The sequence below is a fragment of the Malus domestica genome, chromosome 17 (genome assembly GCF_042453785.1).
Source record: "Malus domestica chromosome 17, GDT2T_hap1".
NCBI classification, from domain to species: Eukaryota; Viridiplantae; Streptophyta; class Magnoliopsida; order Rosales; family Rosaceae; genus Malus; species Malus domestica.
In genome coordinates, this window is record NC_091677.1 from 24,910,089 (window position 1) to 24,937,998 (window position 27,910).

At 34.0% G+C, this 27,910-nt stretch overlaps 1 protein-coding gene across 1 annotated transcript; it reads left to right on the forward strand.

The window, feature by feature from the left end:
• Positions 1-7,046: 7,046 nt before the first annotated feature.
• Positions 7,047-11,210, forward strand: LOC103410579 (BIIDXI-like protein At5g11420). The gene is made up of 3 exons (XM_008349262.4): positions 7,047-7,238; positions 9,496-10,008; positions 10,406-11,210. Exons 1-3 carry the CDS (start codon positions 7,160-7,162, stop codon positions 10,936-10,938), a joined length of 1,125 nt encoding a protein of 374 aa, XP_008347484.1. The 5' UTR covers positions 7,047-7,159; the 3' UTR covers positions 10,939-11,210.
• The last annotated feature ends 16,700 nt before the right edge of the window (positions 11,211-27,910 follow it).

Genomic DNA, 27,910 nt, shown 5'->3' on the forward strand with positions numbered 1-27,910 from the left:
TTGACCTCTACCACTACATGACTTGTAATTCCCATTGCCATTTGTCTTTGGTCCATAATACTGTTTTGATTCATTGCTTGAATTATCATTGAACTGTCTAGGTGCATTATTTTGTCCAATAAAACCATAACTATTTGAAAAATCAAAAAATGGTGCTGATTACTGATATGGTGCAGATAACGATGCAGGTTGTTGAAACTTTGGTTGCTAAAATGGCACTTGCTGCTGAGCATCACCAAACTGATTATTAACATATGGAAGATCTTACTAAGAGATACATTGGTTGAAATGCATTTTGTTGAAGAAATGAAGAACCAGTAGCACTTCAAGCACCAGAGAAAAAGTTTTGTGCTGGAAATTGAACAACACTTTGTTGAGGATATGGTACACCAAAACATAAAACATTATTTGGTACCCTAGGAAGTGTACCTCCAGTCGAATATGAGATATGATTAGAATTACTCGAAGCTCCTTGTGATATACCAGACATAGATGAAGATGAATCGGTAGAACCTTGCATATACAAACTAGAGAAGTTACTTGCCAGCCCATTTACCATAGAATCATTTTCCTTTTTGCACATAATAGTTGTTCCCTGAATTTTCTCAAAGAAAAAGAAGTATCCCTTGTGAGGATCACAATTCTTATAATTGAGTACTCTCTTGGTAAACTAGATAAGGCAGCAACAAAAAAGTCATTATTTGAGACAAACTCACCAGCTGCAATCAACTGTTCTTTAATATTCTTGAGCCTAGATAAGTATTGCTTAATAGAATCACTCCCTTTTTGCATAATCTGAAACTCAGCTTTCAGAGCACTCACTCTTGCCTTGGATATATATGCATACCTATCTTGTAAACTAACCCAAGCGTCATGTGCAATTTTACACCCCAAAACATGTTTAATGTATTCATTAGACAATGTTGCAATAAGCAAACTAAGCAATGTTAAATCTATTACCTCCTATTCAAGAAATGTGTCACTAATTTCATTAGTTACTCCACACTTAGTATGAATCACAAACTTTGGTGGACACACAGCAGTGCTATCAAAGTGATCAAAATATTTATAATCTTTAAGAATTGACTTGAATTGAAAAACTCATTTCGAGAAATTCTTGTCATTCAACTTTATAGTAAGCATTCCTAATAACCCTTCGATTCTAACAGATGAAGATGTCATGTTTATCCAATCAAACTTAACTAATCAAGAGAGACCTCTAATTATATAATTTAATAGAAATGGCTTCGTTTCCACAAATCTTAAGGGAAAGATGCCTTCGTGCCTACAAACCTTAACACAAATGGCTCAAATCGTAACTTTCTTCTAATGGCTTCATGCTTTTCAAGCTTCTAGCTACTTAACATCAAATTACAAAAGCTACAAGATTGCATAAACTAACCCAGAACTAGAAAACTTCATATTTCACAGTAATCTTCAGGAAAAAACCAAAAGATCAAGAAAGCTTATATCATCTGAGATTCTTCAAAATCAACACACCAGAACAACTCAAAATCACTTTGTAGTGCACAAATTGAAACCAGTGGAACAAAATCACCAAAAACTCCAATTGCCATTTAAGAAACCTCCAATCGCCATTAATGAATCTTGAAGATTGTGAAACAAATCAACAAAAAACAACACCGAGAGCCCTAGAAAAATATCAAATATTTGAACCACAACAGAATCATTGGCTCGATACCATACTAACAATACAAAAATCAACTAATACTGAGCTAAGAAATGATCAAAGAAAAGGAAATGGAAGCAAATAAAGAAAGGGCAATATGAAGAAGAAAGACTGTTTAGATTCATTAATTGAGTATTGAAAATACATTCACTGCTTTTCATGTAGTAGTCATTACCCATTGATACTAACAAACTAACAAATTTCTAACAGAAGTTTAACAGACAACCAACTAATTATAACCAATTCTAACTGTTTTTATGTTGACATTGACACTGACCAATACACTTGTGACACTTGCTCTATTTCTTCACTTATCACATTGTACATTGAATCTTCCAAGAATGAGGATGCGACTACTTTCAACAGCAACCTTTCACTTCCTCTTCCTAAATTCTCCAATCTCTTCATCTCCATGTTGTATGGCAGTCCAGACCTTCATCTAACACTTGGATTTTTATGGAATTGAGATTTATGCTTTAGAGCTACAATTTGTGTTTCATGGGTCCTATGCACAGGCGAAATTTTCAATGGTGGAAACCGTTCGGGTTGAAATCTTGTTTCCTTACATTTTTTTACCTGTCCGGCCTAACTAATTGTGTGGAACTACCCCACCTCATCCTGCTTTGTTGTTATAATTTTTGGACTCACCCTATACACGCCTTGAACTGCATGAACCTACCCCGATCGCGGGTCCAGGACTCATTTGCCCACCGCTGGTCTTTGAGTATTTTATCTATGAAAAAGATTAGGCTTTTTAGCCAAAATGGTCCCTGAGATTTGCATAACACATCACTTTGGTCCCTAAGATTGAAAATCAATAGAAATAGTCCCTAAGATTGTCCACCATCCATTATTTTGGACATTTCTTTAAAAACTCCGTCAAGTGTCCCAGAGCTCTTGGCCGGAAGTTTGAGCAATTTTCAAAGCTTTGTAACTCAATCGTTTCTTAACCAAATTCGACTCATAATATATCAAAATGAAGATAGGAAAGTGTAGAATATTATACCTATTTGGAAACCCAATGGTTACTAGAGATGGCCGAAAAATAGCATGAAAGGTGACTAGTCTGCGGGAAAATTGGAAAACTCGCCAGAAACTGGGTAAACTTTAAATGTTCATAATTTCTTCAATACTCAACGAAATCGAGTGATTCAAAAAATAAAATCATACTTCTTGACAAGAGGAAGAGAATGGTATCTTTCTCGATGGTTAACTTGTTGTGGTTTGGCTGGAAAACGGCTCGAAAGTAGCTAACTTGAGACCAGGCCATTTTCAAGTAGTTTTTCAGCCAAACAACGGCGAGTTAGCCATCAAGAAAGATACCATTCTCTTTGTCTCATCGAGAAGTATGATTTTCATTTCTGAATCACTTGATTTCATTGAGTATTGAAGAAGATATGAACGTTTAAAGTTTACCTAGTTTCTAACGAGTTTTCCAGTTTTCCCGAAAACTAGTCACCTTTCAGGCTATTTTCCGGCCATCTCTGGTAACCATTGGGTTTCCAAAAAGGCATAATCTTGTTCTACACTTTCCTATTTTCATTTTGATATATTATGGATCGAATTTGGTTAAGAAATGATTGAGTTACGAAGCTTTAAAAATTGTCTAAACTTCAAGCTAAGAGCTTCAAGACACTTAATGGAGTTTTTAAAGGAAGGACAATAATGGATGTTGGACAATCTCAGGGACCCTTTCTATTGATTTTCAATTTCAGGGACCAAAGTGATGTGTTACACAAATCTCTGGAACCATTTTGGCTAAAAAGCAAAAAGATTGACATAATATATAGTATTTAATTATTAATTTTTTATTAAGACGTGTATTATGGTGTGATGTATTCCCTAAAGTATCATTTTAAATTTCCATAATTTGAGAAAATTTCCATCAATTCTGTCTAAAGCAGTAGATATTGATATTGATATATCTAGTGATATTTCTATAAAATTAACTGAAAGGTTCGTGAACTAGCAAAACTTTTTTTTTGTTGTTGTACAAGTGGTGTTTTTGTTTGGGTTTTTTCTACCACAAATACTTTTGTATGTTTTGTAGGTCCACAATTTTCATCTTTTATGTTTCAATTTGATCAATTTGGTACTTCATGTTTACCCCCACATTTGGTCCTATTGTCTATCTCCATGAAAAAACTTTGTTAATGCGCTAGTGTGGCATTGTCATTTCTGTGAAACTCATACTCCACTTATTTTTTGCCATGTGGATATTTAAAAAAAAAAAACACACACACACACACATTTAGCCGCACCTAATCCCTAGACCTTCCTACCATCACTCGAGGCATTCTTACAAAAGAGGATGGTGCACCACTTTCTGTAAAGGATTTGAAGCTTGCTCTTAGCGTTGTACTTTATCACCCATATTGGTACCATTCCTCTCACTTTTGGTTCCCGTAGATTTCATCTTCGTAGAGTTTTTCCATTCTTGAACTCCAGAAAAATCGTCTATCTATTGCTCATTATCTGAGGAAAACCTTCTCTTTCTTATTTTCCCTCCCAACGCCTGTCAAATTTATGACTTACCAACTAGTTTCTTACTCTTTTATAGCCCCTATAAGGATGATCTTTATCTGTTGTCCCTATTATCTACTACCTTCATTGTTCCTTGCTCATTTGTTGCCATCTCTTCTTCCACTTAACATCAACGACTTGGCCATCTTTCTTTTCATGTCTCATTTATGTTCTAGCCTAGGTTCCAATGTTAAAATTAATTAGTCTTTTTGTATGGGTTGTGCCCTTAGCAAGTCTACTAAACTTCCATTTTATTTAATAATAATCGTCCAACTTTATTATTTCACACTATTCATTCTATTGTATGGATGTCTCTTGTTACTTCTGCTAGTGGGTTTTGTATTATGTCCTTTTTACCGATGAATTTTCTCACTATTCCTAAATATATCCCATGAAGCAAAAATATGTGTTTGACCATTTAAAAAATTTTGTGGCGATGGTTCGCAATGTTTTTCATTCCACCATTATGGTTCTCCAAAATGACAGTGCAACAGAGTATGTGAATCAATATTTTCCCCATTTTGTCATGAGTTGGGCATTGAACACCGGTATTCTTGCTCTCATACTCCTCACTTTCGATATCTACGTGCAAGGCCCGGGTATGTCGGACTACGTAAACCGAATGTGAACTCAGCAGCTCAAGGAATGGAAGTTCGAGTTGCGTAACCACTACAAGACTTTTGAAAGTCATGAGGAAGCTCGGACCTATCTGCCCCTTGAATTCTGGAAATAGTACCTTCTGGGGGTGAAGTCGTGGGACAAGGGAAGCTGTTTTATCATCAACAATAAAATTGTTTTTTATTTTCAATATAATTGTATGAACTTTGTTATTAATGAAATAAAATTTGTTTAATATCTCTAATAATTAATAAAACACTCATTGTCAACCAAAATCCTATGAAATTACCAGTTTAACCATCTAATTAAAATATAACATAAATAAGAAATATGGGGCAGAAATGTAATTTCACACAACTAAATTTTGCAGTTTTTTTTTCAAAGTCTCACCTACATGTAACCTTAACATATCTTTAATTAAAAAATAATAATAATAAATAAAAAATCTTCCCATTCCCACATTCTCTATCACTCTCTTCCTCTCTCCTTCTATTTCAAAAACAAAAATAAAAAAATTTCTCACACATTTTGTGTGTACCCATATGCTAGTTATGATATTAATATAATAATATTTAGTTAATTATTAAATTTAAAATTTTTATTTTTTAATAATATTTAAATCTTGCCCAACAACACACTTCGTCGGCCAAAAGTTTCAAGTAAATATTTTTCTTCATTTAACTCGACGAGAGGCTCGTCGCCTCTCGTCGGGCAAAGTTGACCAAAAATTATTTTTAAATTTAATATTTTGCACGACGACACTTTTTCATCGAGCGAAACAAGTCCGTCGAGCCTTGGTGATCAACACAGGCTTACCCAACGGAGTTTCGTCGCTAGATTCGTCGGGTCAGGCTTCACAAATCTTTATGTTTGTCAGTAAAAATGTCTTATGATGAGTTTTGCACAACAAATTTTACCCCACGGAATTCTGTCGCGTTAAATGCTACACGACGAACGTTTTTCTAAGTTTTTTTTTTAGTGACACCGACACATAACAGCTAAGCGAAATGCTAAGAAGACTCTCTCAAAATGAGACTCTCCATGTACTCTTTATCACCTCACAATTTAACATTAATTCCAGTACTAACATTATTAAACATTGTGCCATGAAGATGAGAGATTTTTCAATGTGACCGGTACACGGGGTGGTACACCACGTGTCACTATACAAATGATGAGATGTGTGCTAAAAAGTTAATAACTTCAAAAATAAAATTTCTCACCATTTTTATTAAAACACGTAGTGTACCACTTGTGTTCCTGCCATAATTAAAAATTTCTCCATGAAGAGTCCATGAGTTAGTGTATCCTTGGCATTCTCTCACAGTTAATTCGTCAAAAGACGTCAAATGTGATGGAATGCACTCGAGGAAGGTGTTTATCAGTCCTTCAGTTGCCGTCACCTTCTGTTAAGGTGTCCATCGATCAGTTCATTTATCAAAATGTCGGAATATTAATCGTATTCCAGCGCAGCCATGTGGCTCTGCGCTCCGCATGCTAAGACTCAAACTTATTTTGAATGGCTTGTCGATAAGTCTATTAACCTCCCCCAGAAAATAGTACCTGAAATCCCAATCTAAGCATTTTCTTAAACTTTAGTAAGTCATATAAAATAATTAGCATTTTTAATTAAGATTTAAGAGAACGTGTCAGTTGTTTACAAACACCAAGAAATTTCTATATTCTTCGAGTTTATGGAATTAATATTGCCAGCCCAATAGAAATGGTTTCACCTCAAAGATTTTAATTATTATGTTTCTTTCAAACCCCATAATAGTGTACTATTCTAACAATAAATTATAAATTGGCTATGTTTTCAAATAAGATGTTTGAAAGGGGTTTAAAAGAAAAACTGCTTGAACTTTTTTTTTATTTTTTATTACAAGATCTACACTAATCTAAAGTACTAGGGTGATAGGAAAATTTTGAACTCGAAATATAATCTATACAAGTTTATTCTTTTTAACCTAATCCGAACCAATCAATCACAAATAATTGTATATTATTATATAGTAATAAATTAATAATAGATAGAGATAATTAAGAATATTTTGTTAGTGTCTGCAGGTGTAACGTTTTTTCGGTGAAGATTTGCTTGGGCAGTGGGTTTTTCTAGATATGGACCACCCCAAATTAAGCAAGAGTTTCGTAATATACGCATGTTTTGCAAAATTCGAGGAACGTGGTGCGTAGCCAAAAGATACTTCAAAACTCAGAGGCTTTTCCATGGCGGCCAGCAGTATATAAACCGCTGCTCACTCCCTGCGATCTCAACTCAATCCCTTCCAACCCTTTTCTCTCTCACGGATAAAGACTCTGAGAGCCACGATGAATAACAAACTCTCAGTGCTGCTGGTTCTGCTATGTGCAGCTAATTTCCACGCCACCTTATCATTTGTCACAGATGGTAAGCTCTCCTCTGCTATTTACGCTGTTTTTATCTCTTTATTTATGGACGGATCGGATAATTGAACTGAATTATGAGATAGTTTTAAGAAGGTGTTTTTGCGGTTCGTTATTTTTAATGAGGAGTACTTTGAAACATGTACGTATATATATGACTCTGCCCAGGGAAATCCAATCCTAGTACTTGGGTTTACCAATTTCAAGTCACTCGGTCATGCTGGAAAATAGATTCGTTTTATTTTTTGTGATCACTATGCTCAAATACCTAACAATATTAATAGGGACACTTAGGATGCGGTCCCTAGCTATCAATATTTTTTTATTGAAACCTTGTTAGTTTTTAGTTTTTGATTGAGGTCCCTGACATTAATGTAATAATGTAAGTTACTATATTCTTTAAATTAAAAATTAAAAATTGAAATTTGTAATTGTTTATATTAATGAGATTTTAAATAAAACCCATAATTTATGAGATTAAAAATAATAAAATATAAATTATACTCTCTATTATATTGTGTGTGTACATATATGTATGGGTACATTAACAAAAATTAACAAAAAAAGTTATTGTACCAAAACATGGATACATTCTCAAATCAACGAAAAAGAATGTACCCATATAAGTTTAAACATGGATTAAAAAATTTGAAAGGATTTTATATTAAAAAAAGGGTACATTTTACATATAACAAATTGATATATTTGAGAATGGGTACATTTAAGATTAAAAAAATTAAAAAATTATATGAATGGGTACATTTAAGATTAAAAAATTGAGAATCTTTTTATATATATAAAAAAAACTAATAGGTACAAACTTAATTTAATTTAATTTTTTATTATTTTGGAAATGTTTGAATTGAAAATTAATTAGAAGTTTAATAGAGGTGTGAGTATTAAACCCTAAATTAATTACTAATTTTTATATTAAAAAATTATATAATAAACATGTAAATTTATTATCACATTAATGCTAGGGACTTGAATCAAAATTTGAGAACTAATAAGGTCTTAGTCAATGAACAGTAAGAATTAGGGACCGGATACTAATTTTTCCATATTAATATGTAGCCTTTCAATTTTATATTTTCATACAGCTCCTAGGTATGTTGTCATAAATATTGAAATCTTGTTTTTTAAGTGATCTCCATGTGCTTCTAGTAAGTCTCTATGCAATAAATGAGAGATTTTTTCAGTTTATTAGAAAATTGTGAAATATACCCTTGAAGTTATGTCATCCATTTATATTATAATACATGGTATACCATCTTATGTTTTCAGTATACAAAAACTTCTTACAGTGAGTTCAAACCTCTTTTAACTCGATGAAGAGGTTGTTTTCATTGATTTCTTACTTGTCTAGTCCTGCAAATAATAAATTTCTTCTAAGTTTTTAATAGAGCGATAGCATCTAGACTAAGTCATAAATGAGTCATATAAAATTATTATTTACAGAGGTCAAATTTAAGAACCTGTAACTATGAATGCTGAGAAATACCACCAAAATGTAAGATTAGTTAGTAATTTCTTCTTCTAATTTGAAAACACAAAGTATAATTGAAAGAAAAAGTAATATGAAAATGGCCTTCTATATGGCTCCAAGTCTAACTGAATTCTCATCATATCATGATCGGTCGACACATAACATGTGATCCTCTCGTGGCATCTATAATATGATTTATTATTAGGAACAAAGGCAAATACGTACAATCTTGCATGCTATTAAAACTTAAGGAAAACTAATGAAAAGAGCTTCTATAATATGATTTATTATTAGGAACAAAGGCAAATACGTACAATCTTGCATGCTATTAAAACAACTTAAGGAAAACTAATGAAAAGGGCTTGAAAACTTTGAGTTTTAATGATAAGGACAAAATAAAGGGTAAAGTGAATAGTACCATGATTGACTTTTTAGTGTAAAAATGTGGTTTTTCGTTAAAGTGAACAGTACCAGGTGCTTTTCGTTAAAGTTCCCTAAAACTTATCAAGTTAACTTTCGGTCTTCCTTTTCTTTTCATATTATTTCATAAAATATGTCATTTTCTGATAATTACTTGATATTAGTAAATGTCGTACAAACAATATCACTTCAAAGTCATTAAATTTAATTTTGTTAAGACTTTTTGCCTTTAAATGATGTGGTGTGTGACAATATGCGAATAAATCAAATATTGTCATGCCAATTAGCAATCACAACCGTAAGATCTGTTGAATGAATTTACCTGTTATTGACACTAACTCTATTCATTTCTCAGGCTTATTACCCAACGGCAACTTCGAGTACGGTCCAAAGCAATCAGAACTCAAAGGCACAGTAGTGACGAACCCTCATGCAATTCCCAACTGGGAAATCTCAGGCTTCGTCGAGTACATAAAATCAGGTCAAAAACAAGGTGACATGGTGCTGGTAGTCCCCGAGGGCGGCTTTGCAGTGAAGCTCGGCAACGAGGCCTTGATCAAGCAGAAGTTGAAGCTCACGAAAGGCAGCTTCTACTCCACCACGTTCACCGCTTCTCGGACGTGCGGGCAGGAGGCGAAGCTGAACGTGTCCGTCAATCCCAACCTTGAAGAAAATGACTGGGGAATAATGCCAATCCAGACAATATACAGCTGCAATGGATGGGATTCGTATGCATGGGGTTTTAATGCAGATTTTGATGACGTTGAGCTTGTGATCCATAACCCTGGGGTGGTGGAAGATCCTGCTTGTGGCCCACTTATTGATTCTGTTGCTTTGAAGCTCTTGGAACCTCCTAAACGTACTAGAGGTAAAAAGTTGGGGTTTTTTTTTTTTTTTTTTTTTTTTTTGGGCTCTTGGTAATTGATGAGTTTAATGAGATTTTGCATTAAAAAACCGTACATTTTTAGCCAACAAACAAAACCCATTTCAAATTAATTAATAAATATCATACCCAAATTTAAGAAATTTTTTATTGCTGCTATATTAATACTTTTTTTTATTGAGCCATATTAATACATTACTAACCACATTATCGATTTATCTTCATTTTGAGATTGAATTAACTTGTAACCCAAGTAAATTGTGAATATGATATGACACATAATAACAATATGACCTATACATATGCTACAAACGTTTAATGTTGTCATTTTTTGTACCAGAAAAGGTTACTTATCATGTTTGTTCAATTATTATTTTTCCAGCCAACTTGTTGAAAAATGGAAACTTTGAAGAAGGGCCCTATGTGTCCCCCAACACATCATGGGGAACCCTAATCCCACCCCACATTGAAGACGACCACAGCCCACTCCCAGGCTGGATTATCGAGTCTCTCAAGGCCGTTAAGTACATCGACTCCGAGCACTTCTTCGTCCCTGAAGGCCGGAGAGCCATCGAGCTCGTCACCGGCAAAGAAAGCGCACTGACCCAAGTCGTCTTCACCAAGCCCGGCAAGCTCTACGCCCTCACATTCTCCGTCGGCGACTCCAACAACAGCTGCGAAGGCTCCCTCGTCGTCGAGGCGTTTGCCGGCAAAGACACCCTCAAGGTGCCGTACCAGTCCAAAGGCAAAGGTGGGTTCAAGCGCGCGAGGCTCATTTTCACCGCTGTGGGGCCGCGCACGAGGATCATGTTCTACAGTACGTTTTACACCATGGTCGCCGACCACTCTGGGTCTCTGTGCGGCCCCATCATTGACGACGTGAAGTTGCTTAGCGTTCGTAAAGTACGCGTTTGATTAAATGCCTATGAAAAAAAGTTATGCGGCTGGTTTGGTCGCTTAGCTGATTAAATTATATATGTTATGTTATACAGGAAGGAGGGTTTCTGAAATTTTACTTTTGTTGTAGTAGAGGTATAAGACATACTTAACTACACGAATGCTATCTATATATGTGATGTGGACCAATATTTAAAATATGGACGAAGTTGTCAATATTTTTGTCGAAATATTCGGGAAATAAAAAATTAATATGCAAAGCGGATGTGAAATGCAAACTTCATCCTTTACTAGCTAGATATCAGAAATTTATGAATATCAACGATATTTGTCAATTTCACTACGAAAATTTTGCCGGAACTCATTGCAGATTTCGAATTTTTGAAATTTATTTTCTTTCTAATTTCGGCTAAATCTGAATGAGTTAATATGTCCAACCCAAATTATAGCTTTCCATCTTCAAATTGGCACTTGATCTCTCCATCTTCAGGTCTGTGCGTTAGTATCCTTCGTCGCTTACCCTCCATCTCTAGAACGTGTCTATAATCTATATTACCGACTCAGAATTTCAAATCTTTTAATATCTTTATGTATTTATTTAATGGGATAGGATCAAGGGACAAATATTTTTACAAATACTTTTACACTCTTTTTAAGCTTTTGGATTACATGACATCCAATGGTTCTTATTTATTCATTAAATGACATGGATGCTTATGTGGATTTTAACTAATATTAAATATAAAATAAAACTAAAAAAACATAAAATTTGGAAAATTAAAACTAAAATTAAAAAAGGAAGAGACTTTAACTAAAATTGGTTCTCCCATTCCCATTTCGATGAAGACTTGGATTAAGACTTTGAACCCTGATAAAAAAAATCATTAACTGATGTTTTTTTTTTCAGACTTGGATTCAGACTTTGGATTCATGAAACATCATTTAACTGATTTTTTTTTCTACTTCCAACCAGGGAAGGATGGAGAGTCGGCTAAGATGGTTCTTATTTTTTGTTAGGAAATATAAAACTAAAATTAAAAAAGGAAGATAATTTAACTGAAATTGCTTCTCCCATTCCCATTTCGATCAAGACTTGGATTCAAACTTTAAACCCTAATAAAAAAAGTCATGAAACTTCTTATTTGCCGATAAGGAAGCTTGATGGAATCTCTTCTTTTATTTTATCAAAAATAAACCCTAACAACTCCATCGCCCCCTCATTCGCTTCTATTGCTAATTTGCTAGTGCGGCGGTCAGATCAAATCTTACCACCACCATCCACCATCAAGGTCAGCTTTACATTTTCATAACTATTTTTCTGTTTAAAAGTATTGTATAATTGTCTAAAACTCGTAAGCGCTTGAACGGTAATTTGATTTCTATGTTCATTGAAGCTACAATTTTTTTTTCTTCCGAAAATTCCAAGTTGGCAGTTTGTATATTTTTGAATGTTTTAATTGCTAATAAGTAATATCCTTGTTTATACTTCAGTAAATGTGCTTGCAAGTCTGGTAATTGTATCTTTCTCTGAAATATTTTTTTCTTTTTTTTTTCTCATGTCACCAGGGCTGATCATTTTACCAGACCACGAAAATGTCAGGGTATATACTACTCATTCATTTTCCGTTTCTCTGTATTCGTTTCAGCGCACTTTGGTGTGCCTATAAAAATGGAGGATGCATATAGTTTTAGGGTGAAAGTTTGTTCCTGATTGCTTGGCCTGCACAGTATCCTGAATTATGTTTTGAACCAATTCGTACATATGAAAATTTGGGGACACGTTATTCCTTTTTTTAATTTTAGTTTTAATTTTTCAGATTTTATGTTTTTTTTTTTTTAGTTTTTTTTTATCTTTAATATTAGTTAAAATCCACATAAGCCCCATGTCATTTAATGAATAAATAAGAACCATTGGATATCATGTAATCAAAAGGCTTAAAAAGAGTGTAAAAATATTTGTCCATTGATCCTATCCCTTGTTTAATATCTTAATCGTTATCCCTTATTACAATTAATATTATTTTATATAATTACCTAATTAAATGTGTTGAATTGGAATTTTCTATTGAGATTGTTTTGGTTTAAATTAAGTTATGTATTATTTGAAGATTATCTGAATTGTAGATCAATGGAATAAGATTCAACAAAAGAAAAAAGATTAATTGGATAGGGACACCATTAGTCTCGTATCTGTCAAAAGATGGACATGATATATGGTAATTAATCATTAAATTGTTATTAAGACATGTATTGTGGTTTTTTTTTTTTTTAACAAAAGACCTGTATTAGGGTTGATATTGTTGCAATTCTATTAGATTATGAATACGATTGCGTAAATGTTAGTGTATCTAGGAGTATCTTAGAATAATCCTTAGGGTTAGATATTATTCTATATGATTCGTTTGTTTGGCTTCACTAAGTTTTATTAGACTAGAGTGGACTAACTCTTAGTCTAGTCTAGGGATTAGTCCAATCCAATGTTTGGTACCACGCGAGACTCACGTTAATGAGATTAAGTGGGATTCGCATGGACTAAAGCCTTCATTGTAGATTTTTAGCGAGAGTCCCCAACAACCATGGGACTAGCTAAGACCTGCTTTGTTCCTCCGCTTCGCTCGTCTGCATCGCTTCGTGAACTCCCTCTTCTTCGCTCGTCTGCTTTGCTTTACTTCGAATTGCCGACCCAACACGCCAACTCCCCCGACGGGTCTCATATCGCCGGACTCCCGCTCCGAGAAGAGTCTAGGTAGGCCGGATCTGGGGCCTGGGAAGATGACTGTGGTTTGATTTTGTGCTTCTCAACAATCTGATCCAATTCTCTCTCGAAGCCTCTTAAGCCTTTCAAAGGCGTGGTCTTTCTCTCTTATTTCTTGGTAATTACGTGTTTGTTTGCTAGGAAAGTGTTGGAAAACTGTAAATTCTGATTGATTTGGTTGATGTTTGAGATTTATAATCAATCAATTAATTTGGTTGTCGTCTCTTTAGATACGAAATCAGGAACTTGGAAAGAAAGTTTTCCTGGAATGTGATTTTTATTTTCAATTTTTATGAATTATGGGTTTTTTTTGTATTATAACTCATGGATCTGCATATCTTTTCGAATGAGTTAATTACACTAAGACCTCTTGAGGTTTATCGTGTTTTTACAAAATTCTCTCACGTTTGAAACATAACACTAATATCCCTTGAGGTTCTAATTCACTTTCACATAATCCCTTTAGAGCTAACATCACCTTAAAATAATTTCTTAAAGACAATTTTGCCCTAATTATTAATTACTTTATGAAAAATCCTTTATAAATAAATAGAATAAAAATTCAAATTAAAATCTTACATTAAACAATAAAAGGAAATAAAAGAAAATTGAAGAAACCTTGTTACCTTCTTCCTCTACGCTGTTAATTCATATCCCAATCCTCTTTTCTTAATTGGAAAAACCCTAGCAGAAGAAATCTTTCTCCTGGTAATTTCTTCCAAGAAGCCAAATCAGGTACTCTTCTCCATGTTTGAAATCAGGGCTTTCTTCCATATCGCTTTCTCGTCGAAATTGGTTTCAGTTTGGGTGAACAAGGAGTGAAGGAGGTTGACGAAGAGATGGAGATGGCGATTTGAGGACAAGAACAGAAAAAAAAAATTGAGAGAAAGATCCGAAGATGCATAGGTGCCTTTCTATTTTCAGTTTTTTTTTATGGTTAATGTATGTTTTTGAAGTCCAACAAAAAAAATCTATTTTCTTTATATTGGTTATTATTATATGTATTTTTAAAAAGCTTTTTTTTTATTTTTTAAAGTAATTAATAGTGGGGCAAATTTGTCTTTAAGAAATTATTTTAAGATGATGTCAGCCCTGAAGGGGTTATGTGAAAGTGAATTAGAACCTCAAGGGGTGTTAGTGTTATGTTTCAAACGTGAGAGAGTTTTGTGAAAACACGATAAATCTCAGGGGGTGTTAGTGTAATTAACCCATTTTCGAATTGAAAGTAAATTAAGCTTTGTATCAATTTTGATATGTAGATTTTATTTTGCATCCGATATCTGATTTGAGATTTGTGGTTGATCAATCAATTTGCTATTTATTTATTTATTATTCCGCAGGGAATTGTGGGGACAAATTGAGTACTTTTGGAGGAAAATTGTGTTTTTTATTTGTAATTTTTAAATTTTGAGAATTTGGGTTTTGAAAATCAGAGGCTGTGTGGTTGGTGTTTTTCTGTAAAGAGGAGAGAAATGGTAGGTGTTGAGGAAGAGGACAAGTAATTGGAAAAAAATACTAATATTGGATCTAAAATATGTTAGTTCGAGGTCTAGTTCGGCACTGCACCAAACATTTCACTATTTTTATCCTGGTTAGTCCAAGCCAAGCCAGTCCAGCTTAGTCTCTGAACCTAGTCCAATCCGAGATAGTTCAGTGCAACAAACACACCCTTAAAGTTGTAATCCTATTAGGGTAAGGATTTAACTTTCCATACTACATATCTCTATCTTCTTTCTCTGTGTTGCCGGCCCCCTCTCTCCTAACCCTAAATACAAGTCAGTAAATTAGGCCTACAACAAATATGACATTTTCTAAAGTGTCATTTTAAATTTCCACGTTTCTAGCAAATTTCCATCATTTCCGTCGAAAGCAACCAATATTGATATCGATATATCCACGATATTTTAATAAATTTGCATATAGATATTTTCACCGATATCGATATTTTAAACACTAATGTGTACACAGATTTCATCTTGGTTCCCATAGATTTCATCTTCATAATGTTTTTCTCAATCCTGAACTCCTGAAAAATCATTTGTTTGTTGCTTGTTTTATTGAGGAAAACATTGTCTGTCATATTTTCACTCCTAATGTCTATCAAAAGTATGACTTGCATACTATTTTGTTACTTTTCAGGTCCTATGTAAGGATGGACTTTATCTGTTGTCCCTATCATTTACTATTGTTAGGGCCCAAAAATGTCACTCACCAAGCCAACCAAGTCTCAAGGCCCAATTATCATGCAAAGCCTACATTCAAGCTCAAACACATGTCAAGGCGCGAGATCGATGAGAAACATATTTACAAACATGCCATGCCATAGAGATTAAGCCGGATATTCATGTCATGCTAAAACCTATTCATCACGCCATGCTTCCTCATGATAGTCACTATTCATGATAAGCCCAAGTCATATATTCGGGGCTTGTCAAATGGATTGTGGTGTGGATGGTTACAGAAGGTTATCGGGCCTATTTAGAATCAGGGTTATGGAATACTTTGGGCTGCTTAGGGGCCCAAATATCCAAGCCCATACCCTTTGCATTTCACGCATGTATCATTGAGAGAGAACTAACCTAGTTTACCATTTTCCTAGCAAGCCAACCCCTTTAGTTAGAACTAAACTAGATTCTTGCATCAAATGCATGCTAAACCCAGCAAGTCAAGCACATAATGCTGACTTTTCCTTCCCATCTTGCACAGACAGCCAACGCGCGAAAGTCATAAAGCGCGTTGCTTGCAGAAAGTCGGCCTGGGAAAGCCGCACCTTAGGAAGAAGCAAACTGCATGTCTCAATAATGCAACTATCTCACACCAAAAGGGGAATAATAGGATGTATAGGGAGAAAGGAATGGAAGACTAAGCGACAAAGGGAGATTCCTTTGAAGCCTAAAGAAGAACCCTTCATCTTAAAAATGAGGGAGAAAAGCCATTAAAGGGAGAGACAGACATGAGCCAACACAGAGAGATAGAGATAATGTAAGGGAGAGAGCCATCCAAGAAATAAGTCCAGAAAGTTCCATCTAACCCAGAAACATACTTCAAGCCTCAAGCATCATCATCCATATAACCTTAGTAATTTCCACAACCTTCCATTAAACATTCCAGCCATTAGAAACCTTACAATCACCTTAGGAATGCCCATATTATCCAGTCAAGAATGTCATGCAACCATGCAAATCCCTTATCTCTCATATTAAACTGATAATGTTCTAGCTTCCACACCACGCTTCACTTGAGCAAGTCATTATCTTGACCAATCGTGCTATCTTTAAGTCGTTGATGTTACCAAGGTATTTCTTAAGACAAACTAACTCTTTTGAGATATCCCAAGACTTGGTACGAATCCACACCAAGAGAGACAAAAGGACGTTCTCAAAGCCTAAGTCTATCTCGACCTAAAAGTCCCCCAACAATTACCTTCACTGTTCCTCGCGCCTTTGCTACTATCTCTTCTTTCACCTAGCATCAATGACTTGGCCATCTTTCATCTCCTTTCATGTCTCGTGCATGTTCTAGCCTAAGTTCTGATGTTAAAATTGCAAGGTTTTTTTGCACGGGTTGTGCCCTTAACAAGTCTACCAAACTTCAATTTATTCTAATAATAATAATAATCTTTATCTTTATTATTTAATATTATTCATTTTGATGTATGGATGTCTTCAGTTACTTCTACAAGTAGGTTTCAACATTATGTCCTTTTTATCGATGGCTCGTTGTTCCTGGATATATCCCATGAAATGCAAATCTGAAGAGTTTTACCATTTTAAAATTTTTGTGGCTATGTTTTTCTTTCCACCATTATGGTTCTCCAAAGTGACAATGCAACAGAGTATGTGAATCAATATTTTTTTCCACATTTTTTCATGAGTTGGGCATTGAACAACGCCATTTTTACTTTCATACTCCTCAACAAGATGGGCTTGTTGAACGAAAACATTGCCATATTGCCACCTTCATACATGCATTACTCCACACTGCTGGCCTTCCTTATCACTTATAAGTTGAGGCTGCTCTCACTGCGTTTCACCTTATTGATCGTTTTTCCCACATCGTCTCTTAGTTGAGATTCTCCTTGTTCTCTTCTCTTTGATCATTCACCCACCTCCTCTCACATTAAGGTTTTCGGTTGTCTCCGTTTTCCTCCCCTCAAACCTTATGTCTCCCACAAATCTTAAAATTGGTCCAAACCTTGTGTTTTTATAGTTTACTACAGTCGTCACCACAAAAGTTATAAGTGTTTGATCTCTCCATAGGTCTAGTCTATGTGTCACATCATGTTATTTTAATGAATCATGTTTTTCTTATAATGAGTTGTAGGTACAACATCCTGCAGAGTACATTAATCTCCTATTACACAACTCTCTAACCCGAACTGATGTACAAGTCCATTTTGACAACCTCGCTCCCTGTGCAACACGCCACCAATTCAACCTACACCCAATGTTGCTCTTCCTCATGTGTATGAATCCCTAATTTGTGCCCAATTGTTGTCAGGCTCCTGTTCAATCATCATAATCCGTCTTCACACCTAGCCCATAACCATTGTTAGGCCCTTATTCCACTTCTGCGTGCCCTAGCACCGCTATGGGCCCTATTTCATCTCAACCTATTTCCAACGACCAATTTAGATCAATCTCAGCCTAACGCCTAATCCCTCGTCCAGCTCTGCGCTGACTTCTCTATTCGTTTGGTGCATTAAGACTACTACGTGACTCCACTCACTTAATAGTGACTAGACTTTGTGATGGCATCTCCAAACCTAAAACCGAAACAAATGACACAATTTGGCACCCTTTTCCTCATGCTCTTTTAGCTTGTATTGACTTAGCAAACCTACATGTTGGTCTCAGGCTTCTAAACATCCTAAATGACATCATGCAATGAATGAGAATATATGTGGCCATATTTGCAATCAGACATAGTCTCTTGTTTCTGCTCGCACCGGCCAAAACACATGGTTGAAAGTAGGGTTTTCGCATTAAGTGAATTCCTGATGGTTTCATCAAACGCTACAAGGCTCATCTTATTACCAAAGGTTTTCAACAACGTTTTGGTATTAATTATGTCGATGCCTTCAGTGCTATCGTCAAACTAGGTATTATTCACAATGTACTGAGCATGGTAGTCTCGCATGGTTGTCGTCTTTCGTTTGGATGTGAAAATTGCCTTTTTTACCTAGGTTTCTTTATGAGGATGTTTATATGCCTCAACCTCCTGGATTCATAGATCTCAATTGTCTTGAATATGGATGTCGACTTCACAAGTCACTTTATGGTCTTAAACAAGCTTCGTGTGCTTAGTTCAAGCAGATTATCTTACTGCTATTATATTTTGGCTTTCACTAGAGTTACTTGATTTCTCCTTGGTTATTTTTTGGCGTTCCTGTCACGCCCCGGACCCAAGGTCGGTGGAAAAAAATGGACCTACCCCGGTGCATAAGTAAAAGTAAAAATAAAAAAATTAACTTCTTTTATTCAATCATCTGAAAACCCTTACAAGGTGTACAAAATAAATAAAAACCCTTAAATCCCTCATCTAACACAAACTTAGCTCGTCCACCCTTCGTTAGTCTTGTAACAAACCTGCAAGGTCTAAAATGTATAAGGTGAGTGAAACTACAACTTGTTGGGGGACATACGTCTTATCAAAGATAATTGTCAAGACTAAACCGAGTGTCAGGCAACACTTACTCAATTATAACATTATGACTAGAAACCATTTAAATGATAAACATGAATGTAGCTTAACTTTAACTACTCAACCCATTAATTTATACAACAAAACACGTGGACCTGCACGTCCCTTACCATGCATTGTACCATTAGAGTAGTGGTCTATAAGCTTTATTATATAAACTAACACCCATAACTTTGTCATTCCGAATTTCCCCTTTTGTTGTCATCTTGTTCTTCTCTCTTTCTCCAGAGTCCCCACTACTCGTACCACTCCTATAATTTTACTTTTGTCACCGTTGGTTGTTCTTACGAGAGCCAAAATCAACCACACAAAAGATAGTTCTATTTCCATATCCCAATCTCTAATATTCTAATAAAGTCCATCCAATCCAATATACAATGACATATGCATGTAATAAGCATTATAACGATATCCACATTATCGAAAATAACAATAATATGTCAAAGTCCCAATGTAAACAATTATATTAGTTATACACATACCAACTATATAACACATACTTCTCAAAGCTTAAACAATACAAATACCCCAATAATGAAAAACCCCTACCCCAAATCCAAAACTAGAGCCTAACTTTGTGGAACAACCCAAGCTCCAAGCTCTACGAACTTAATCACAACTAACGGCATGTATTTCTTCCACTCCTCTTTCTTTTCTAATCCTCTATACTCTCACACACAGACACACATACAAATTGTTGGAGCAATATTAGAAAATATGAAAATAACACAAGAATTACAATAATAATAATCATAAAGAAATTCACAACATCAATTATGTATGAGATTAATATAAACAACTAGAGAGAAAGTTAGAAAAATTGACAAATTTGGAGATTGAGGCTTGCATAAATCCAATGTCCTAAAGACAGAATTTCGCCCCTACTCTTGTGTTTGTAGTTCGGTAGGTGTCTGTATCCCAGGGTTTAACAATCTATAATTTGAAGTCGAAACACTTCAATCTTCGGACTCTGGCGAACTTTATATATTCCATACTCTCAAAACACGACTCGGAATTTGACAAACGAAGAATGAGAGAAATAGAGTGGGGAAACCCTATTTCTCAAGAGTAAAAAATTAACTCTAATTTTCTATATATTAGTAATTATAATGGTTTCATGAGTTTATATAGAACCTAAATACTTCTTGTTAAAGAGATGTAACTTTTCATCTATAAGTATACATCATTTGACAAGGGAATGCACTTAAATAACATAACATTTCTAAGAAATATAGTTAACACTATTTTTAATTCAATTATTAAAATTATATATTACAATATTTTATACTATAATATATAATTTCCAACTCAAATCTCTACGTAATTGCATGCTAACTCCATTTGTAAAGAATGAAATGTAGCTTCTGCTATAACCCTACGCTCTAATTGGACCATGTGGACAACACAACTAATAAGTTAAACTCCTTGATAACCTAAGCTATTACTTCGACGGCTCGTACTATAAAATCATGAGTCATACACACATATACACACACACATATATATTGGCATGCAAATTCAATGCCACCTCCAGCTTGTGCATGCAAACTCAATTGTCACCTCCATAATTTGCATGTAAAGTTTAGGCCACCTCCTGCTTAAGTGGATAACTATAGGCCTCGTTTGGCAGCTCAGACTGTACTGACTATTTCTATTGGATATGTTAAATAGTCATCGAATAGTACTGACTAAATTAGTTGGGCGTTTGGTGCAGTATCGAACTAATGACCGTATTATTCATACTGTATCGAATATAAATTTAATGTAATTATCTAAAAACCCAAATACTTTTCAAATCCTAAACTTCAAAATAAAAAACAAACTAAAAGGCCCCAAATTAAGCAAAATCTAATTTATTTATAGGAAAACTAATGAAAAGGGTTTGAAAACTTTGAGTTTTAATGATAAGGACAAAATAAAGGGTAGAGTGAATAGTACCATGATTGACTTTTTAGTGTAAAAATGTGGTTTTTCGTTAAAGTGAACAGTACCGGGAGCTTTTCGTTAAAGTTCCCTTTATTTATTTATTTTTTAAATGCCCAAACAACAGTTAGGCTGCAAACAACCAAATGAACAAACAAGCCTCTGGAATCGCAGCCTCTTGCAGTGCCACAAGGTAGGCCTCAGCAGCCTCCTACAGTGCCAACACTGCGTGGCTCTGGAAACGCAGATCAATCTTGAAATCTTGGGTAATTTCACGAACAAGCCTCTGGAATGGCAACTTCCTGATCAATAGCTCAGTACTTTTCTGGTACTTAACAGATTTCACAAAGAGCGACAGTACCAGGAGAGTAGCAACGAGGAGAACAGTGACGACGAGAGTAGCGACGAGGAGAGTAGCGACGGTGAGAGAAGGCGACAGGACAAACGACGACGGCTATAGGAGACGATCGGGAGAACGACGACGACGAGAGGGATGACGGCGAGAACGATGACAGTGAGAGGAGGTCTCGTGGAGGACAAAGTGCTAGAGAGAGGAAAGGTTTATACCCAACTAATAATCCACTCCTTTTCACTACTACAAAATTGTCTATTTCTGGCGGTCCAAAAACCGACAAGAAACATATATTACTGTCGAATATTATGCAAAATCCGACAAAAAATAGATGCAGTGACGGATATAATAAGCGACATAATTGTCAGCGTCAGGAAATGAATTTTCCGACAAAAAATACTCTAAAACCGACAGAACTTGTGTCGGATATAACCGACAAAAAGTATATTAATAAAGAATAAATAAGCGCATTTTTCTGTCGAATATAACCGACAGAAAATATATATAACTGACAGAACTTGTGTCGGTTATAATCGACAGTAAATATTAATAAAAAATTACTAAAGCATTGTTCTGTTGGTTAAAACCGACATCAAATATATTAATAATAAAAAAAATAGGACATTAGAACAGAACCCTTCTTCTCGTTGACCATTCTTCTCCCCTTCTACTCGAAATCAGAATCTGCAGAAAAACAAAAGAGAAAAGCCAACCTTCTTCCCAACACAAAACACAACAATCCATCCCAGAAAAAACAACAGAGAAAACATAAACCTCTCATACAATGGACAAAAACAAAGGAAAACAGAAACAACAATCAACCCTAAAAACAAAAACCTTCTTCCTCATCTTGACTTGTCGTCGGTTTTTCTGTCCAGATGGTTCAGTCCTAGATTCCTATATAAAGAGACTCGTCATCGGAACTCATTGATACACCAGATATCTCCCTAAAGAAATCAATCTCTTGCCACACTTTGTAATCTGCCTCTGTTATATATATGCACAAAATATGCAGGTTCCGCGACTACCATAAACCGACCATCTGATGAAATTGAACAGTACTTCGTTAAAGTTCCCAAATGCAAACACATCATTCAAAATACGCACTCAAATGCAAACATAGAGCAACACATTTCAACTAATATCAATAAATTTAAGGTAAGAATAGAATACATGTTTCCTTTTAAATGAAAATCCACTTGTGAGTTTCCAAAACTTTAAAAGTTCAGTGGAAAAAGAAAAAGAAAGGAAGTAAATACCTGCAACACTTCCTTTTCTCGAGAGGCTTTCCACTACCGAAATTGTTCTGCTTCTTGTTTTATCCTTTGTTGCAGTTGAACCTATTATTTAAAATATATATATATATATATATATATATATATATATAATATTAGTAGATGCAGAGAAAATATTAGCCTTAATAGGAAAAAAAAATGAGTGATGAGTTTAAACCTTCTGTGCCTTTATAGGAAAATATCAGTAGATGCAGAGAAAATATTAGCCTTAATAGGAAAAAAATATGACTGAATTTCATCTTGCAGCCGCTTTGCTGCTTCATCACTTTTTTGTTTTTGCTTCAAAAGTTGAACCTGGCTCTCTTGTTTCTTCTTAAGATCCAAAATCTGGTATAAAAACATCGAAAAAGACACCACAATTGGATTACAAAGAAGTCCACTGCTTATCCAAAGAGAAATAGCGATCCAGTCGTAAGAAGAAATATGGTTACATGTCCCTCAAGTGCCTTTAACTTCTGGGGATGAACATCTTGAAACTTTTGTTGTTGTCCATCACCAGCAGAAAGATTTTCAACTTCACCGAGCAAACGGTCCCTATCTTGCTGCAGTACAAAACAAGAACAAACTTGAATATCGGTTCCCTCAATAATAAGACCATCAAGTATAAAGGCTTTAAGTTAACCTGCACAGTTCTTTTCTCATCTTCTAATTCCAAAATTTTCTTTCCAAAATGCTGCTTGAGTGCCTCAGTGTCGGACCCTTCAAAAAATTTCATCTCCGACTGCATCGACATCAAATGCCATGTTCACAAACTCTGGGAAGACATTAATTTGATTTTGATTTAACACAAAGCAATGGATGGCTCAGCTTCCATTTCTTTTTTCTGCTACTTCATAGGTTTTATTTTGGAAAATGTTCATTACTATCGGTTATAACCGACAGAAACATTTTTAAAATACAAACCGTCAGAAAATTTTTACCTACTGTCGGTTATAACCGACAGAAAAAAAATATGCACGCCAAAATACCCCCAAAATTCTCTTCCAAAATTTTAAATTCCCTCCCAAAATTTTAACCCCCCCCCCCAAAAATTTTGTTACGAATTTTAAATTCCCCCCCTCCCTCCCAAAATTTTAAACCCCCCCAAAATTTTGTTACGATTTTAAAAAATAAAATCATAATTGTTTGGTTTAATAAATAAATAAATGGGAAATTTTAGATTCACATTCTTATTTTTGTTAATCCATTGATTCAAATTCTATTTTCAAATTTTTATTAAGGTCCTTGAGGATTAATAACATCATTAATTATTTGAATAATAAAATATTTTTATTTTTAAATATATTCCTTTAGTGTTAAAAATGTTACAATTAGTATATTTATATTTATGGCTAAATTTTTTATTATATATTTTATTTTTAGTTTGTACCTATTTTTCATTTGCAAATATTTTTTAATTTGTACCAATTTTCTTTTCATTTTTAATTTGATCTTTAATTTAAAATATTTACACTAGTTATACTTAATAGAAGTATAATATTAACTCTAAGTGTTTGTTTAATCTACCGTTTTGACACAATATGCATTCTACAAAACTTTTTTCAACGATTCAACCGTCAAACTTATTTGTACACACTCCAAGATTACATACGTAAAAAATTGTAAAAACCAAGCATTTAGAGATTATGTAATGGAACATAAGTTTTTGACGGTTAGAAATAAAAAATCATAATTTAACAGCTATTTTAGCTCCGATTTTGATGATTTTTTACAGCTACACTCCTCGACCCTATAAGAATGTAATGAATAAATTTGATCTTTATTTTAAAATATTTAAACTAGTGAATACCACAAAATCTTATTTTATACTTGATGGGGAAGTATAACATTAACTCTAAGTGTTTGTTTAATCTACCATTTTGATGTGATACGCATGCTACGAAACGTCTTTCAACGATCCAACCGTCAAACTTGTTTGTACACACTCCGAGATCACATATGTAAAAAATCGCAAAAAACAAACATTCAGATATTAGGTAACAGAACAAAAGTTTTCGATGGTTATAAACGAAAAATCACAATTTAACGGTTATTTTAGCTCCGATTTTGATGATTTTTTACAGCTACACTCCTCGATCCTATAAGAATGCAATGAATGAATTCGATCTTCAATTTAAAATATTTACACTAGTAGATAAATCTTATTTTATACTTATAACATTAACTCTTAAATGTTTGTTAAATCTATCAATTTGACAGGATATGCATTATATGAAACTAGTTTCAACGATCCAACCGTCAAATAGGTTTGTATATACTCTGAGATAACATGTGTAAAAAATTGCAAAAAAAAAAAAACATTCAGAGAACCGTCCAAAATTTTTCTTTGTTCGTGTCGGTTATATCCGATAGGGCCATGAGTGAAAAAAAATATTTAAAACATGTGTTTATTTATTTTTAATCAACATAACATTTTAAAATAATAAAATCAGACATGATAGAGTACACCAGATGTTCATGTATGTTTATGTGCTAGAAAATGTGCTTTGTGATGCTTTGAAATTTTTTTTTTTGAATTTCTTTGTATCTTGTTGCTTGCCTATGAGGGAGCATAATCCTTATTACAAAAATGAAAGAGCTTCATATTGTAGTATGTTGTTATTATTCTCTCAGAAAATTTATGGCTCGTGAGAATTGGGTTCATTAGACTTTAGAGTCATGAAAAGAAATATATTTAAAAAATGTGTTTATTTATTATTTTTAATCAATGTAACATTTTAAAATAATAAATTTTTTATTTATGTCGATTATAACCGCCATAATACTAAAATAATAACTACCATAAAGTAAAATAATAAAATAGTCAATTTCTGTCGGTTATAACCGCCACAATTAACTTAAAAACCGTTAGAAACTGTCAAAAATATTTAAAAAAAAAAAGATTAAAAATTACTGTCGGTTATAACTGACATGATATTTTTTTATATCCGCCAGTAAATATCAGACAGGAATTTATGTCGAATATAACCGACATGATTTTTCTAACATCCGCCACTAATTAATGATGTGTCGGATATAATTTATCCGACATGATGTTTTTAATATCCGCCACCATCATCCGCCACCTAAAGCTAATATTGTAGTAGTGTTTGGAAGGGTTTATTAAGAAGGTTTATACCCGACTATCCTATTTGACTGCTTAAATTAATCCGGCGACTATTTAATACGAGAGGACACCAAACGGCCGGGTCCGTACTATTAGTCCTATCCGATCCCTTATACGACATGCCAAATGAGGCCATATTGCATGTTGCCTTAGTTTGTCATCAACCATAGACTGCTGATAAAGCACCTAGGACCATTATACACTGCCACCTTAACCTAAAACTAGATAGGAAGCTATGAAAAAATATATATAATAACATATATGTAATACTTAAAAAAAACTCAATAAAAATCCTTTTTAAATGTAATAATAATCAAAATATATATAGGGTCTTACAGTCCCACTCACACTATCTGTTTACTACTCTTATATTGATGATATTGTAATTACTGGTAGCTCTTCAGACCTTCTCACTCGCTTACTGCACTCTTTGGTAATCTGACATCAAAGATTTTGACCCTCTTAACTACTTTTTGAGCTTACAATTGCCGATGACTCCACTGGTTTCAACATCTACCAGCTTAAGTATACTCATGATCATCTTCCAAAGTTGATATGGTATCCTGCAAACCAGCTTCTACGAATGATTGCTCTCTTCTTGCCTAGTCTACTGTATTGCGAGTTAGTTGGCTCTTTACATTATCTATCCATCCTAACATCTCTTTTGTTGTCATCGTTGTTGCCCAATATACGAGTTTCCTTCACACTTCTCATGAATGCCGCCAAAGAGATTCTCTGCTACATCAAAGATACTATGGATTTCAATATCTCTATGACTCCTCAAGTCTTTTCTTCTTCATGGTCTAATTATTCTGATGCCAACTGGCACTACTACAAAAGGGGGCTATAGTGTCGGAGGGTGGTGTCGCTTTAATCTAATATAGTGGCGGATTAGGCAGTTGCGACACTAACTGAACATGACGTCGGATTTACTGTCGCTTATAAGCGTTATTAAATGTTTATGTCGCTTTTAAACCGACGTAAACATATATTTTAATAATTTTTAAATACTAGTGTCGCTTTTAAACCGACGTAAACATTATTTTAATAATTTTTAAATACTAGTGTCGCTTTTAAGCGACATAAAGTGTGTGTATATATATATATATTAAATTATATATATATTAAATTAAATTTTATATCCCTAAAAACTATAATAATTATATATATATATATATATATTAAATTAAATTTTAAAAAATTGGTGATCATTGGATTGACTTAAATATACATACGATTCAATTTCTTAAGTGTTATACATACAAAATAAATAAATTTAAATCTACTTAATATATATATATATATATATATATATATATATATACACACCATTGAACTTGATTGGATACGAATTCTATTAAACTAATTTCGACAGTTATAAACGAAAAATCACGATTTAACGGTTATTTTAACTCCGATTTTGATGATTTTTTACAGCTACACTCCTTGATCCTATATGAATACAATGAATGGATCCGATCTTCAAATTAAAATATTTACACAAGTGGATACCACAAAATCTTATGTTATACTTAATGAAAGTATAAATAAACTCTAAGTGTTAGTCAATCTATTGTTTTGATGGGATACGAATTCTCCGAAACTAATTTCAACGATCCCAACCGTCAAACTTGTTTGCATATGCTTCGAGATCACATCAGCAAAAAATCACAAAAAACAAACATTCAGATATCAAGTAACGGGACAAAGCTTTTCGACGGTTATAAACGAAAAATCACGATTTAACAGTTATTTTAACTCCGATTTTGATGATTTTTTACAGCTACATTCCTTGACCCTATATGAATAGAATGAATGAATTCGATCTTCAATTTAAAATATTTACACAAGTAGAT